Raw genomic sequence first — 12071 nt, 5'->3', positions numbered from 1 at the left:
TGGGCTCCGCCCCTGCCCAGCTCCCATCGCTGGCTCCACCCCTACTTCCCGCTATCACTGGCCAGGGCGGCAAAGGCGCCCGATTCTCTGATCATGGCTGGAGGGCAGGGCAAAGGCGGCCCCCGGCTCTTAGCTCCCCCCTGGGTTTCCGATCACTGTCAGTGGCAGGGGGCTTCTTCCTGCTTTCCCTTTCGCCTCCCTGCATTGTGCCTACATATGCAAATTAACCGCCATCTTTGTTGGCGGTTAACCACCATCTTAGTTGGCAGTTAATTTGCATATCACCCTGATTAGCCAATGAAAAGGGTAGCGGTCATACACTAATTACCATGTTTCTCTTTTATTAGTGTAGATATCCTATATAATCCAATATAATAAAAGCCTAATATGCTATGTGTCCAGTAGTCTGTTCAACCAATGAAACCATAATATGCTAATAATATGCTAAGGCCACTCAACTGTTCACTATGACATGCACTGACAACCAGGGGGCAGATGCTCCAACCAGTATGTTAGCTTGCTACTGGGGTCCGGCTGATCGGGACTGAGCAAGATGGGCTGGACATGCCTTAGAGACCTCCTGGTTCATAAGTCAATGCTCAACCAGTGAGCCCACCGGCTGGGCTCAGAGGTCTTCTTTCAGGCCTCCCTTGTCACCCAGTCTACGGTTGGTGAAAGAACAGGCTTTTCAGTGAGATACTGCAAGTGAGACTTTCTAGGCTCCACTAGTCTAATAGGGAAAAGATTACTAAACTTCCCAGACTGTCAGGGATACCAGCAAACGATGGTAACAGCCCCCTGGGTTTCCTTCTGACTTGTGAACATTTAGCATAAACCTAATCACAGCATTTGGCACATTTGCCCTTGATCAACTAGAGTATCTTAGGCAGATAAGTGTAACATACTTCAAGTTGTGGTTTAATGTTTACACTTGTATTTCCTTTTATTTTAATCTGCTGGTTGTATTAAGCATGAAAGTATTAATCTAACAAAAGAAAAAAGCCCAGCAGAGTGGCTCAGTTGACTGTGCACCTTGAGATTGTCAGTTTGATTCTGGTAGGTTGGAACTGGGTTGTGGGTTCCATCTGATCGTTGCTTTTCTCTCTCTTCCTATCTTTAACTCTCTAAACATGTCCTCCAATGAGGATTTTTTTTTTAAGGAATTAATCTGTATAGATGACTTGGCTATTACTTCTGATTCTTGATATTCCATGTGTCATGTAATATTGAATCCCACCTTTAAAGTGTAAGCATAAAAATACACTGAAGGCATTTAGGAAGATTTTAAATATTTATTTAATTTCTGAGGAAGGAAGGCTATATATATATATATTCCCTTAAACCCCAAAGCCATACAACACTGTCAAAAGTTTGTCTTTAAACGAAAGTGCCAAAATATATTTGTAACATTACAGAGTAAATATTTCTATTACAGGTTATGATTCGTATCTCTAAGGGTTCAAGGACATACAATAAGAATAATACTCAAGAAAATGACTCAAGGAAATGAAAGGTTAGCCTGGCTGGTGTGGCTCAATTGGTTGGACATCATCCCATGAACCAGGAAGTTGTCAATTCAATTCCTGGTCAAGGGCACATGCCTACTTGCAGGCTCGATCCCAGTGGGGGCCGGGGGGGGGGGCATGCAGGAGGCAGCCCATCAATGTTGCACTCTCACATCAATGTTTATTTCGCCTCTCCCTTCCTACTTTGTTATTTTTTTTCAGTATTATTTTGTCTATTAGGTGTCTCTTACAGCACCATATAAATTCTATCAGCTATCCATTTCTGTCTAAAATGACCATTAGGGTTTTGATGGCAATGATTCTGTATATTGCTTTTGGTAGTATTACTACCTTAGCAATATAAAGACTTCCAATCCATGAGAATGTGATATCTTTCAATTTACTTAGGTCTGTAATGTCAGCAATGTTTTATAGTTTTCAGTGTATAAGTCTTGATCTCCTTGGAAGGTTCAACTTCCTAGTTACACCAAAGGGTGGAACACCTGGAATTCTCAGCTGTCTCAGGTGTGAGAAAAAGAGTATGAAAGAAGATGAGACCTAAAAGTCTGATCAAGACACCATTTTTAAAAATATCCTTATAAATAGCCGGAAGACCTGCTTGGTTTGATTCAGTGGATAGAGCATCTGTCTGTGGACTGAAGAATCCCAGGTTCGATTCCTGTCAAAGACATATGCCTGGGATGCAGGCTCGATTTGAGTAGGGGGTGTGCAGGAGGTAGCCAATCAATGATTCTTTCATGATTGATGTTTCCATCTCTCTCTCCTTCCTCTCTGAAATCTATCAAAATGTATTTAAAAAAATAGTTGGAAGCAATCAGTACCTTACTCTCAACACATGTAAAAATAAAATAATTGCAAACTACTGAGTCCCCCCATGATTCTATTGTCTCTCACACTTGGAATGTATAAGGAACTTATGCATAGAGCTGCATCCTAAAACATAGACAAAAAACATTCTAATCCTAAAATTTCAGAAACACTTCAGAAAGAATTGATCAATCATTATTCCAAATATGCCACACTTCCATTTGTTCCCATTCACGTTGCTCTTAAAGATAAATAGGGAGAAAAAATGAGAGAAAAGTCCCAAGTGTTGAAGTCACAGAAGTGCCTTTTTACAAAATTTTGGTGCTAGGCCTGGCCAGTGTGGCTAAGTTAGTTGGAGCATCGTCCATGAGCCAAAGGGTGGCAGGTTTGATTCCCACTCAGGGCACATACCCAGATTAGGGTTCAGTCTCCAATCTCCATCCATTCTGGAGGCAACCAATAAATAATTCTCTCACACATTGATGTTTCTCTCTCTCTTTTCCTCTCTAAAAATCAATCAAACAAAAAACAATTTTGATGATAGATCACTGATAGTTGCACAAAATTCTACCTACACAGGGACCTATGTAATACTTTCAACAATATTTAAAATAGATATGAAATAAAAATAAAAGTAAAGTATGATTTTAAAAAATTATACCTTCTGCCTATAAGTCACAGGAAGAAAATGAACCGAAGTGACAGTTCATCCTACCTAATCTCTTAAATCAAGGATGGTAAGAGGTTTGGGATCACATCCGACATAGAAGTAAGGCTTTAGCACCTCAGAAAAAGTATCCCTGAAGGTATGGATGTGAGACATGTCATTCAAACTGTAAAAGGAAACCTGACCCATCTCATAGTCCAGGTAGATGCCAATCCCTCTGGGCATTTCCTGCAGCACAAGGGTCACAGGAACAGGCCCTTGAGCCACATAGTCACCATCCTGCAGCTGAATCGTCCAACATCTCTTCTCCTGTCTGAGCAGGGGCTGCTTTCTCTTTTTGGAAGGGGAGTCTTTACAGACCCCCACGGCCCACTCAGGCTTGTCATCCACCTGGACCTCCCAGTAATGTCGGCCACAGTCAAACCTTTCAGAACCCAGGACAACTGCAAATCCCTTCGGATTTTTATGAACTCCTTGCTTTTTCCTCACAAATGTCACAGACTTTTTATCCTCAGACACAAGAAGATGAGGATGTGCAGTTTCGGGATCCAGGGTAACTTCTTCTCTAAAAGTCTGCATGATTTTCAGCAGGGCCGAACACTGTGGAGGAAGGCTGAAGTCTTCTCTCTTATACTTCAAGCAATAGACATCTGGAGGTTCTAGGTTTTCACAACGGGGGAGGACACCCTTGATGTTCATCAGCAGTTTCACATCTGACACCACACTCGTCTCTGCCATCTCCTTTCGTAGACCTCTAAGTTTGGAAATGTGGTCTGAAAATGCAGCTTTGTTTGCAGCGAGATTCTGTAGAATGTGCTTCTCTTGTGTAGCTAGCCTTGAGTGAACTGCCGCTTGCTCACACTCTATGGATGCTAACACACTCTCATATTCAGAGGTTAACTTTGCTCTCTGCTTTTCCACCTTTTCTCTCAGTTCTGATCGTTGCCTGTCTTGAGTGGCTAATAGTTTCTGAAGGTCTGCCAGCTGCTTCTTCAGGGGCTCAATGTAACTTCTGAGCTTTTGCCTGTGATGAGAGGCAGCCTCCTCCACGGGCCTCACGTGGTGGCCCTGGTGGTCAGGGGGCTGAGTGCACAGGGGACACAACAACCTTAGGTCCTCCTCACAGAAGAGGGTCAGGGCCTGGTTGTGCTTCTTGCAGAAGCGCCTCTCTCCCTGCTGCTTCATATTGGCCCCTGTGATCAGGAGGTGCTTGGCCATGTCAACCATCTTTCCCAGCTGGGTGTTGCTCCACAGGTGCCTCTCTTTGCATGGGTGACGGCACACAGGGCAAGGGAACCTGTCCTGCACATCAGCCCAGGACTGCTGGATGCAGGAGCGACAGAAGTTGTGCCCACATTCGATGGTGACAGGGTCTCCCAGGATATCCAGGCAGATGGGACAGTTGATTTCTGTCTGGAGTTTTGCCACAGCTCCTTCACCTGCCATTTCTATTGTCAATTAAGGTCAGCCCCTGGTGTTCTGTGAGGTCCTTAGCTATAGAGGTAGGTGCCCAGAGGAGGTCCACTGCCCACCTGCAGCCAATCAAAGTAGCTGGAGGACTACTGTCCTTGGCAGCTCAGAGGATATGAATCCAAGTTCAGCAATTTTCCTGATCAGGGAGCAACGATGACTCTTCAGTACCGATTGGTTCCTGGGGATGAGAAAATACAGTTTCATGTAAAAAAAACAAAAATAAAAAAAACTACTTACTATTTGTCTTGTAGCCCTGCCTTGTTAGCTGCCACCTTTAAGGGAACCATTGCTTTCTTTTCCACCGCCCCACAGGTCACCTACGCCCACATTAATCACTGTGGTCTGCATGGAACTGCAAAAGTGTGAGAATGTTTGCTGCTAGATTCTCTGTCCCTGGGCTAAGTTTCAGCTTTAGTCACCTATTATATAGTCACCTATTAAAAGGCAGTGTCATGAATTTTTTCAACTCAGGCTGCAAATTAACACACATTTGGAAGATCTTAATTCCCCATTACCGTAACCTGCACGTAATCTTGGTTTCTGTGCAGCTGCCCTGGCTACAGCTGTTGAATGACTAAAATACCGGCCAGGTCTCGGGGTTTCCTTTAGGGACTGAGAGATTTGGGGCTACCTGCTTGTACTCTGAGTGTCTGCAGGCCTATTAAGTAAGTGCAGTCAACACGGGGTCTGAGTATCTGGGATTCAGGCCCACATCTCTAACCTCTCCCGGCCCTCCTATACAAAATCACCCCAACCTATCTCTGCCTATACCAGGACCCGCCCTCCCTGAGACATAATGATAGGTAGTCCACATGCAGCTCCTGACCAGCACCGTTAGGGGTTTTGTCACCCCCTTAGTTTGGGTTGAGATCCTGGTTCCCATAATTTTAGCAAAAGCATTTGATGGCTTAGAGAGGCCGTGAACCATAATGAAAGCATGGGTCCTAAAATAACCTGAATCCGCTTGAGAATTCCCTAGCCAAGTGCCCACTGGGCCCTTCCAGGGCAGCTGCACAGAAACCATGGTTTTTAGCGCCCACAGCTCTGGGCAACTCTGTGCAGCGGGTGTTTGCGGACCTTTGCCTTGGCTTTACCCCATACAAATGTTCCCCTTCCTGACTCCTCGGGGGTCAGACCTGGATATCTAAAATTTGATAGGGCATTTAGGTGACTTAAGGTTCAGACGGGGGCCAGGAAAACATAATTAACCGCTTGTGTTTTAAAATAAGCCACTCCCGAGTTTGGGTTCCCTTTAGAGCAGGGGTGGGCAAACTTTATGACTCGAGGGCCACATGGGTTCTTAAACTGGACGGGAGGGCCAGAACAAAAGCATGGATGGAGTGTTTGTGTGAACTAATATAAATTCAAAGTAAACATCATTACATAAAAGGGTACGGTCTTTTTTTTTTTTTAGTTTTATTCATTTCAAACGGGCCGGATCCGGCCCGCAGGCCATAGTTTGCCCACGACTGCTTTAGAGGTACATGTCTCTCAGCGGGGCACTGCTCAGGTGCTCAGGAGCCCACAGGTCTTCCTCACTCGGGCCTCCCGCACCCACTTGGTCCCCTGTCCGGACTCACCAGCAGCAGATGGCTCTTCTCCGTTCTTGAACGCCAAAAGGGAAAGCTGAATCCCCCACAAGGATCTCTCTCCACAGCGTGGCACAGGACAGCACGAGCCCTAACCTGACCCTGGTATATATACCCCATTAGCTCCACTTATTAACCACGCCCACCAACGTCTATTGGCTCGTCCCCCACGAGGGAGGGGTGAACCAGGGTAAGGAGATTTTCAGCACATTCCTGAGGCCCAAAAGGATCAAACTGTTAATATGCATGATCTCATTCGCCCCCTGGCTATTCTCTCTTGATCCTCTCAGCACCAGGTATTTACCTACTTACATACTCACATTGTTTTTTTACAACTATCCTGACTTAGGCCACATCTTTTTTTTCCCCCAAGACTAATGCAACAGTCTTTTACCTCATTCTTTAAAAAAAAAAAAAAAAATCTTTTATTGATTTTTTACAGAGAGGAAGGGAGAGGGATAGAGAAACATCCATGATAGAGAAACATCGATCAGCTGCATCCTCCTGTGTGCTGGCAACCAAGGTACATGCCCTTGACCAGAATTGAACCTGAGACCCTTCAGTCTGCAGGCAGATGCTCTGTCCACTGAGCCAAACCGGCTAGGGCCTTACTCACTTTTTTTTTTTAAATCTTTATTGTTGAGCCCTATCCAGTTTGGCTCAGTGGGTAGAGCATTAGCTTAGAGACCTAAGTGTTGGTCAGACTCCATTTGGCAAGGGCGCCTACCTTGGTTCAAGGGTCTCCCCTGCCTTGGCCCTGGTTGTGGCATGTGCAGGAGGCAACCAATCAATGTGTTTCTCTCACATTCACGTTTCTTTCTCTCTTTCCCTCTCTCCTCCACTCTCTCTAAAAACCAATGAGAAAATATCCTCAGCTGAGGAGTAAAGGAAAAAGTAATAAAGAGTGCTGATGTTGCTAAGGGTGTGAAAGTGCTCACAAAACACTAATCAGGGGCAATTGAAAAGGTACACAAACTGGTTGTTAGTTAGATAAACAAAAGCCAGTGATAGCATTTCCAAGACAGCTTCATATAAAAAATCTTTCAGGATAGTAGGGGTGATTGGATCAATTTAAGAAGTGTTTATTTATAAATTAAACAGTACATGAGACCTGTACTGTGTTTATAAGAAACGTTAGAACAGAGAATCATTTGAGGGTCTGCTGGTATTAATTCAATTTACATTATTTCTAATGGGAGAAGTAGGATTCAGTTTTTGAACAAATCGCTTTTCCAACAGGCTACCAGGATGAATTAAGTTAGAGAACCCAGGCTCCACTATATCAAAATTTACTTGCTTTTCATTTCCACTTCTCAAATGCAGGGTATATCCAACTGTGTACCTAAGTCGGTGGGATTCAGAGCAGATTAGATTTACTCTGAACTCCAAGCCACCTAGGAAAACTGATTTTTCACATGCATAGAATGCAATTCAAGGTCAGGAATTCAATGTGAGAAAAAGCTGGGCAGCAGATACACACACATTAGCCTTTGATGTTGGTGAGCTACAACTAGTCAAGATAATTGAGCTTTCCCCTACAGTCAGCACTGATCTAAGTAGAGACCAAGAAAAGGCTGAAGTGACCTCCATGTTTGGTCTCCTTGGTTGCCACAGTGTCGAGGAACAGTAAAAGCAGTAACATGAATTATTTTCAACTCATGTTGCAAATTCACACACATTTGGTAGACCTCAATTCCCCATTACTGTAACCTCCCTGTGATCCTTGCCATGGCTTTATCTCCAATCATCACCTCAGTCCCTGTTTAAAGCTGTTGAATAACTAAAATACTGGCCAGGTCTCTGGGTCTCCTTTAGTGACTGAGAGACTTTGGGCCACCTGCTTATACTGTGGGTGGCTCTCTCCAGGCCCATTAAGGAAGATCAAATCAATACTGGTTCTGAGTATCTGGGATTCAGGCCCATGGCTCTAACCTCTCCCCTGCCCTCCTATACACAAACACTCTCACCTATCTCCACCGGTACACAAACCCGGCCTCCCTGAGACATAATGGAAGGTAGTCCACATGCAGCTCCAGGCCAGCAACATGAGGCTTTTGTCACCTGCTTAGTTCAGGTTGGGATCCTGGTTTCTGAAATTTTAGCAAGCATTCTATGACTTAGTCCAAAACTCCCCAAAGGACCCAAACCATAATAAAAAGCATTCGTGATGAAATAACTTTAATATGAAATAGGATATTCTTTCAAAGTGAGGACCAGGCTCATAGAGAGCAGCGGCACACAAAGCAGGGTTTTTACCACCCACAGCTCTGGGCAACTCTGTGCAGCGGGTGTTTGAGGACCTTCGCCTTGGCTTTACTCCATAGAAACATTCCCATTCAAGACTCTTCTGGGGTCAGATCTAGATATCTAAAATGTTAAAGGGCATTTAGGTGACTGAAGGTCCTGCCAGGGACCAGGAAAAAATAATTAGCTATATGCTTTTTGAAATCCAGTTCAGATCTCTTTATTTGTTTATTTTTATTTTTAAATGTAACATTTTTTAAAATTTAAATTCATTATTGTTAAAGTATTGCATATGTCTCCTTCTCCTTCCACCCTGCCCCCATTGTCCTCTCCCCTCCTGCTCCCAACCCCCTGCAAAGACCCTCACCACCCCTATTGTCTGTATCCATTGGTTATGCTTATATGCATGCATACAAGTTTTTTGGTTGATTGCTTCCCCACCAATGCTCCCACCACCCCTGCCTTCCCACTGAGATTTGATGGTTTGTTTGATGCTTCTATGTTTCTGGATTTATTTTTGTTCATCAGTTGAGGTTGTTCATTATATTCCACAAATGAGTGAGGTCATGTGATACTTATCCTTCTCTGACTGGCTTTTTTCACTTAGCATAATGCTCTCCAGGTCCATCCATGCTGTTGTGAATGGTAAGAGTGCTTTCTTTTATAACAACAGCCAAGTATTCCTTAGAGATATATGTCTCTGTGGGCCACAGAGTCAGCGCTCTGGAACCCACGTTTTATCTCACTCCAGCCTTCCCCACACACTTGGTCTCATCTCCAGACTTACCAGGAGCAGAAGGCTGAGGTCAGGTCTGTTTCGCCAAATGGAAAAGGCGAATCTCCCACAAAGATCTTTCTTGACAGTCTGCAACAGGACTGCATGAGCCCTCACCTGCCCCTGGTGTATATACACGATTAGGAGGACCTAGCTATTAGGACCACACCCACCAAGGTCCAGGGCCTTCTCCCCCAGGGAGGGAAGGGTTATATGGGCAAGAGGATTTTCAGTGCTTTTCCTCAAGCCAGAATGGATAAACTCTGATAATATGCAGGATCTAATTTGCACCCTGGCTATTCTCCCTTGATCCTCTCAACACCATTTGTTTGTTTCTTTGTTTGTTTGTTTAAAATCTTTACTGTTGAGCCCAGGCTAATTTTGCTCAGTGGGTAGAGCCAGGGCCTGCAGACCAAAGGTTCTTGGGTTCAACTCAGATCAAGGGCATGTACCTTCTTTCCAGGTTCCACCTAGGCCTGCGCCCTGGACAGGGCTTGTGCAGGAGAAACCAATTGATGTGTTTCTCTCACTTCTATGTTTCTCTGTCTTTCTCTCTCTCTACTCTCCTCAAAAGTCAATGGAAACACATCCTCATGTGAGGATTAACAATAAATAAATAAATAAATGAGTGAAATAAAAATATCCTTAAAAATAGTTGGTAGCCTGATCTGGTTTGGCTCAGTGGATAGAGCATGGGCGTATGGAGTGAAGGGTCTGAGATCCATTCTAGTCTAGGCACATTCTGGGGTTGTGGGCGGAATCCCCTTACAGGAGCCAGCAGATCAATGCTTTTCTCTCATCATTGATGTTTCTGTCTATCTCCTCTCCCTCTCTGAAATAAAAATTAAAAAAAACTTACCTAATAATAGACAAACATGAAAATTGACCGTACCTTAGTTACGCCCACCAGCCAATCATATAAGTATGCAAATTAACCAAAAAAAGATGGCAGTTCATTTGCATACATAGGTGCCCAGTGGTGATTGGAGCCTGCAATCAGAGCTGAGAGGTCCCCTGTCCAGGCCTAACGCCTTGAGGAGTTAGGCCTGAGCAGGCCCGGAACCAGCAATCACAGGGAGCAGGGGCGGATCCGGCAATGGTGGGGAGAAGGGGTGGAGCCGATGATTGCAGGAGCTGGGGGTCCCTTGCCCAGGCCTAATGACTGGGCCAGAGGAGTTAGGCATGGGCAGGGCCCAAGCCGGCAATTGGTGTGAACTACAGAGGAAACACCTTTTCTGACTGCTCATTATTTAAGCTCCCTGTATGCCACTGGTAATATTCTTAGTAACTTGGGTAATAAAAATCCAATAAGGTGATCTAGGGTTTTTTACCACACTCCTGGAGAAACAAAGAAAGTTCTGCTGCTGGAGGGCTAGGATATGTCATATCCTGCCCTAGCTTGTTTTGGTCAGTGGATAATACCTCAGTCTCCCCACCATAGGGTCTGGGTTCAATTCTGACCAAGGGCATGTACCTAGGTTGCAGGCTCCTCCCTGGCCTAGACCCAGGTCAGGGCTGATGCAGGCAGCAACCAATCAAAGTGTTCCTCTCACTTTGATGTTTCTCTCTGTCTTTCCCTTTCACTTCCACATTCTCTAAAAATCAATGGAAACATATCCTCAGGTGAGGATAAAAAAAGAAAGAAATGTCATATCCTATGAAAGACACATCTTGAAAATGCCTAAAGAAAGTTGTCATTTTTTCATGGTGAAGGGACTGGAGTCCGTGTTGGTGAAAACACCTTGGTGGCTGCGGTGACTGGCAGTGGCTGCAACAGTGGGGTGATGGGGCTGGTGCCTTCCCCTGATCAGCCCGGTCGCCTCACACGAAGGGAGGATAGACAGTGGCTTAGGTCTTCTACCCAAGGTGAGCAGGGAGCAGGGAGTAAGAAATCCCCTGAGGGCTCCCAATATGTGATAGGGGGCAGGCTGGGCTGAGGGACCTCACCAACACCTCTAGTGCACAAATTTTTGTACACTGGGTCCCTAGTATTTTAATAAATAGTTGGAAGCAATCAGTAACTTACTCTCTACACAAGGAAAAATAAGAGGAAACCACTGAAAGTCCATGATTCTGCCATCTCTCCCACCTGGATGGAATACATAAGGTACTTATGCATAGAGCCACATCCTGAAACAGACAAAATTTGCAATTCATGTAAATATACAAAAACTTTATTGAACTGTGCCTTATAATGAACATTCTAATCCAAAATTTCAGAAGCACTTCAGAAAGAATTGATCAATCAATATTCCAAATTCTCCATAACTCCATTTGTTCCCACACACCTTGCTCTTGAAGAAAAATGGGGGGAGGGGAAGGAGAGAGGGGGGAGAGAAAGAGAAAACAAGTATTCAAATCACAGAAGTGTTTTTAATAAAATATTGGGGCTAACCTTGGCCAGTGTGGCTCAGTTAGTTGGAGAATTGTCCCATGAACCCAAAGGGTGGGCCGGTTCGGGTCAGGGCATGGGTGAATTCTGGAGGCAGCCAATCAATGGTGCCCTCTCACGCTGATGTTTCCCTCTCTAAAAATCAACACAACCAAAGAAAAAATTTTTAATGCTAGATCACTGATCCTGTATATAAAATTCTACCCACAAAAACCAGGTAATACTTTCAACAATCTACACTAATAAAAGAGAAACATGGTAATTAGCGTACGACCGCTACCCTTTTCATTGGCTAATCAGTGAGTATATGCAAATTAACTGTCAGCCAAGATGGCGGCCGGCAGCCAGGCAGCTGGAAGCGAACATGAGGCTTGCTTGCTTCAGTGAAGGAGGACTCCAACGTTCCCCGCCTGCCTTGCCGGCCTCTGAGCTGGCAGTTTGAAACTTTGTAACTAATATAGAAGCTAAACAAAACCCCAGAAACCAGCTTTCAGCCAGCCGGGATCTCAGAGCTGGAGTTATACATTGTTTCGATTATAGAACGCAAACAAACCAGATACCAGCTTTCAGCAGCGGAAGCCTCAGAGCTAGAGCCAGA

General features: G+C 44.6%; 1 protein-coding gene across 1 annotated transcript; it reads right to left on the bottom strand.

The window, feature by feature from the left end:
• Positions 1-3048: 3048 nt before the first annotated feature.
• Positions 3049-4446, bottom strand: LOC102254940 (putative tripartite motif-containing protein 75). Its single transcript, XM_005860556.1, has one exon. The coding sequence runs from the start codon at positions 4444-4446 to the stop codon at positions 3049-3051; it is 1398 nt and encodes a 465-aa protein (XP_005860618.1).
• Positions 4447-12071: the final 7625 nt, after the last annotated feature.

This window comes from Myotis brandtii, unplaced genomic scaffold (genome assembly GCF_000412655.1).
Source record: "Myotis brandtii unplaced genomic scaffold, ASM41265v1 scaffold136, whole genome shotgun sequence".
Taxonomy (NCBI): Eukaryota; Metazoa; Chordata; class Mammalia; order Chiroptera; family Vespertilionidae; genus Myotis; species Myotis brandtii.
The sequence above is the reverse complement of the archived record's forward strand: the minus strand, read 5'-3'. Positions and strand labels throughout refer to the sequence as shown.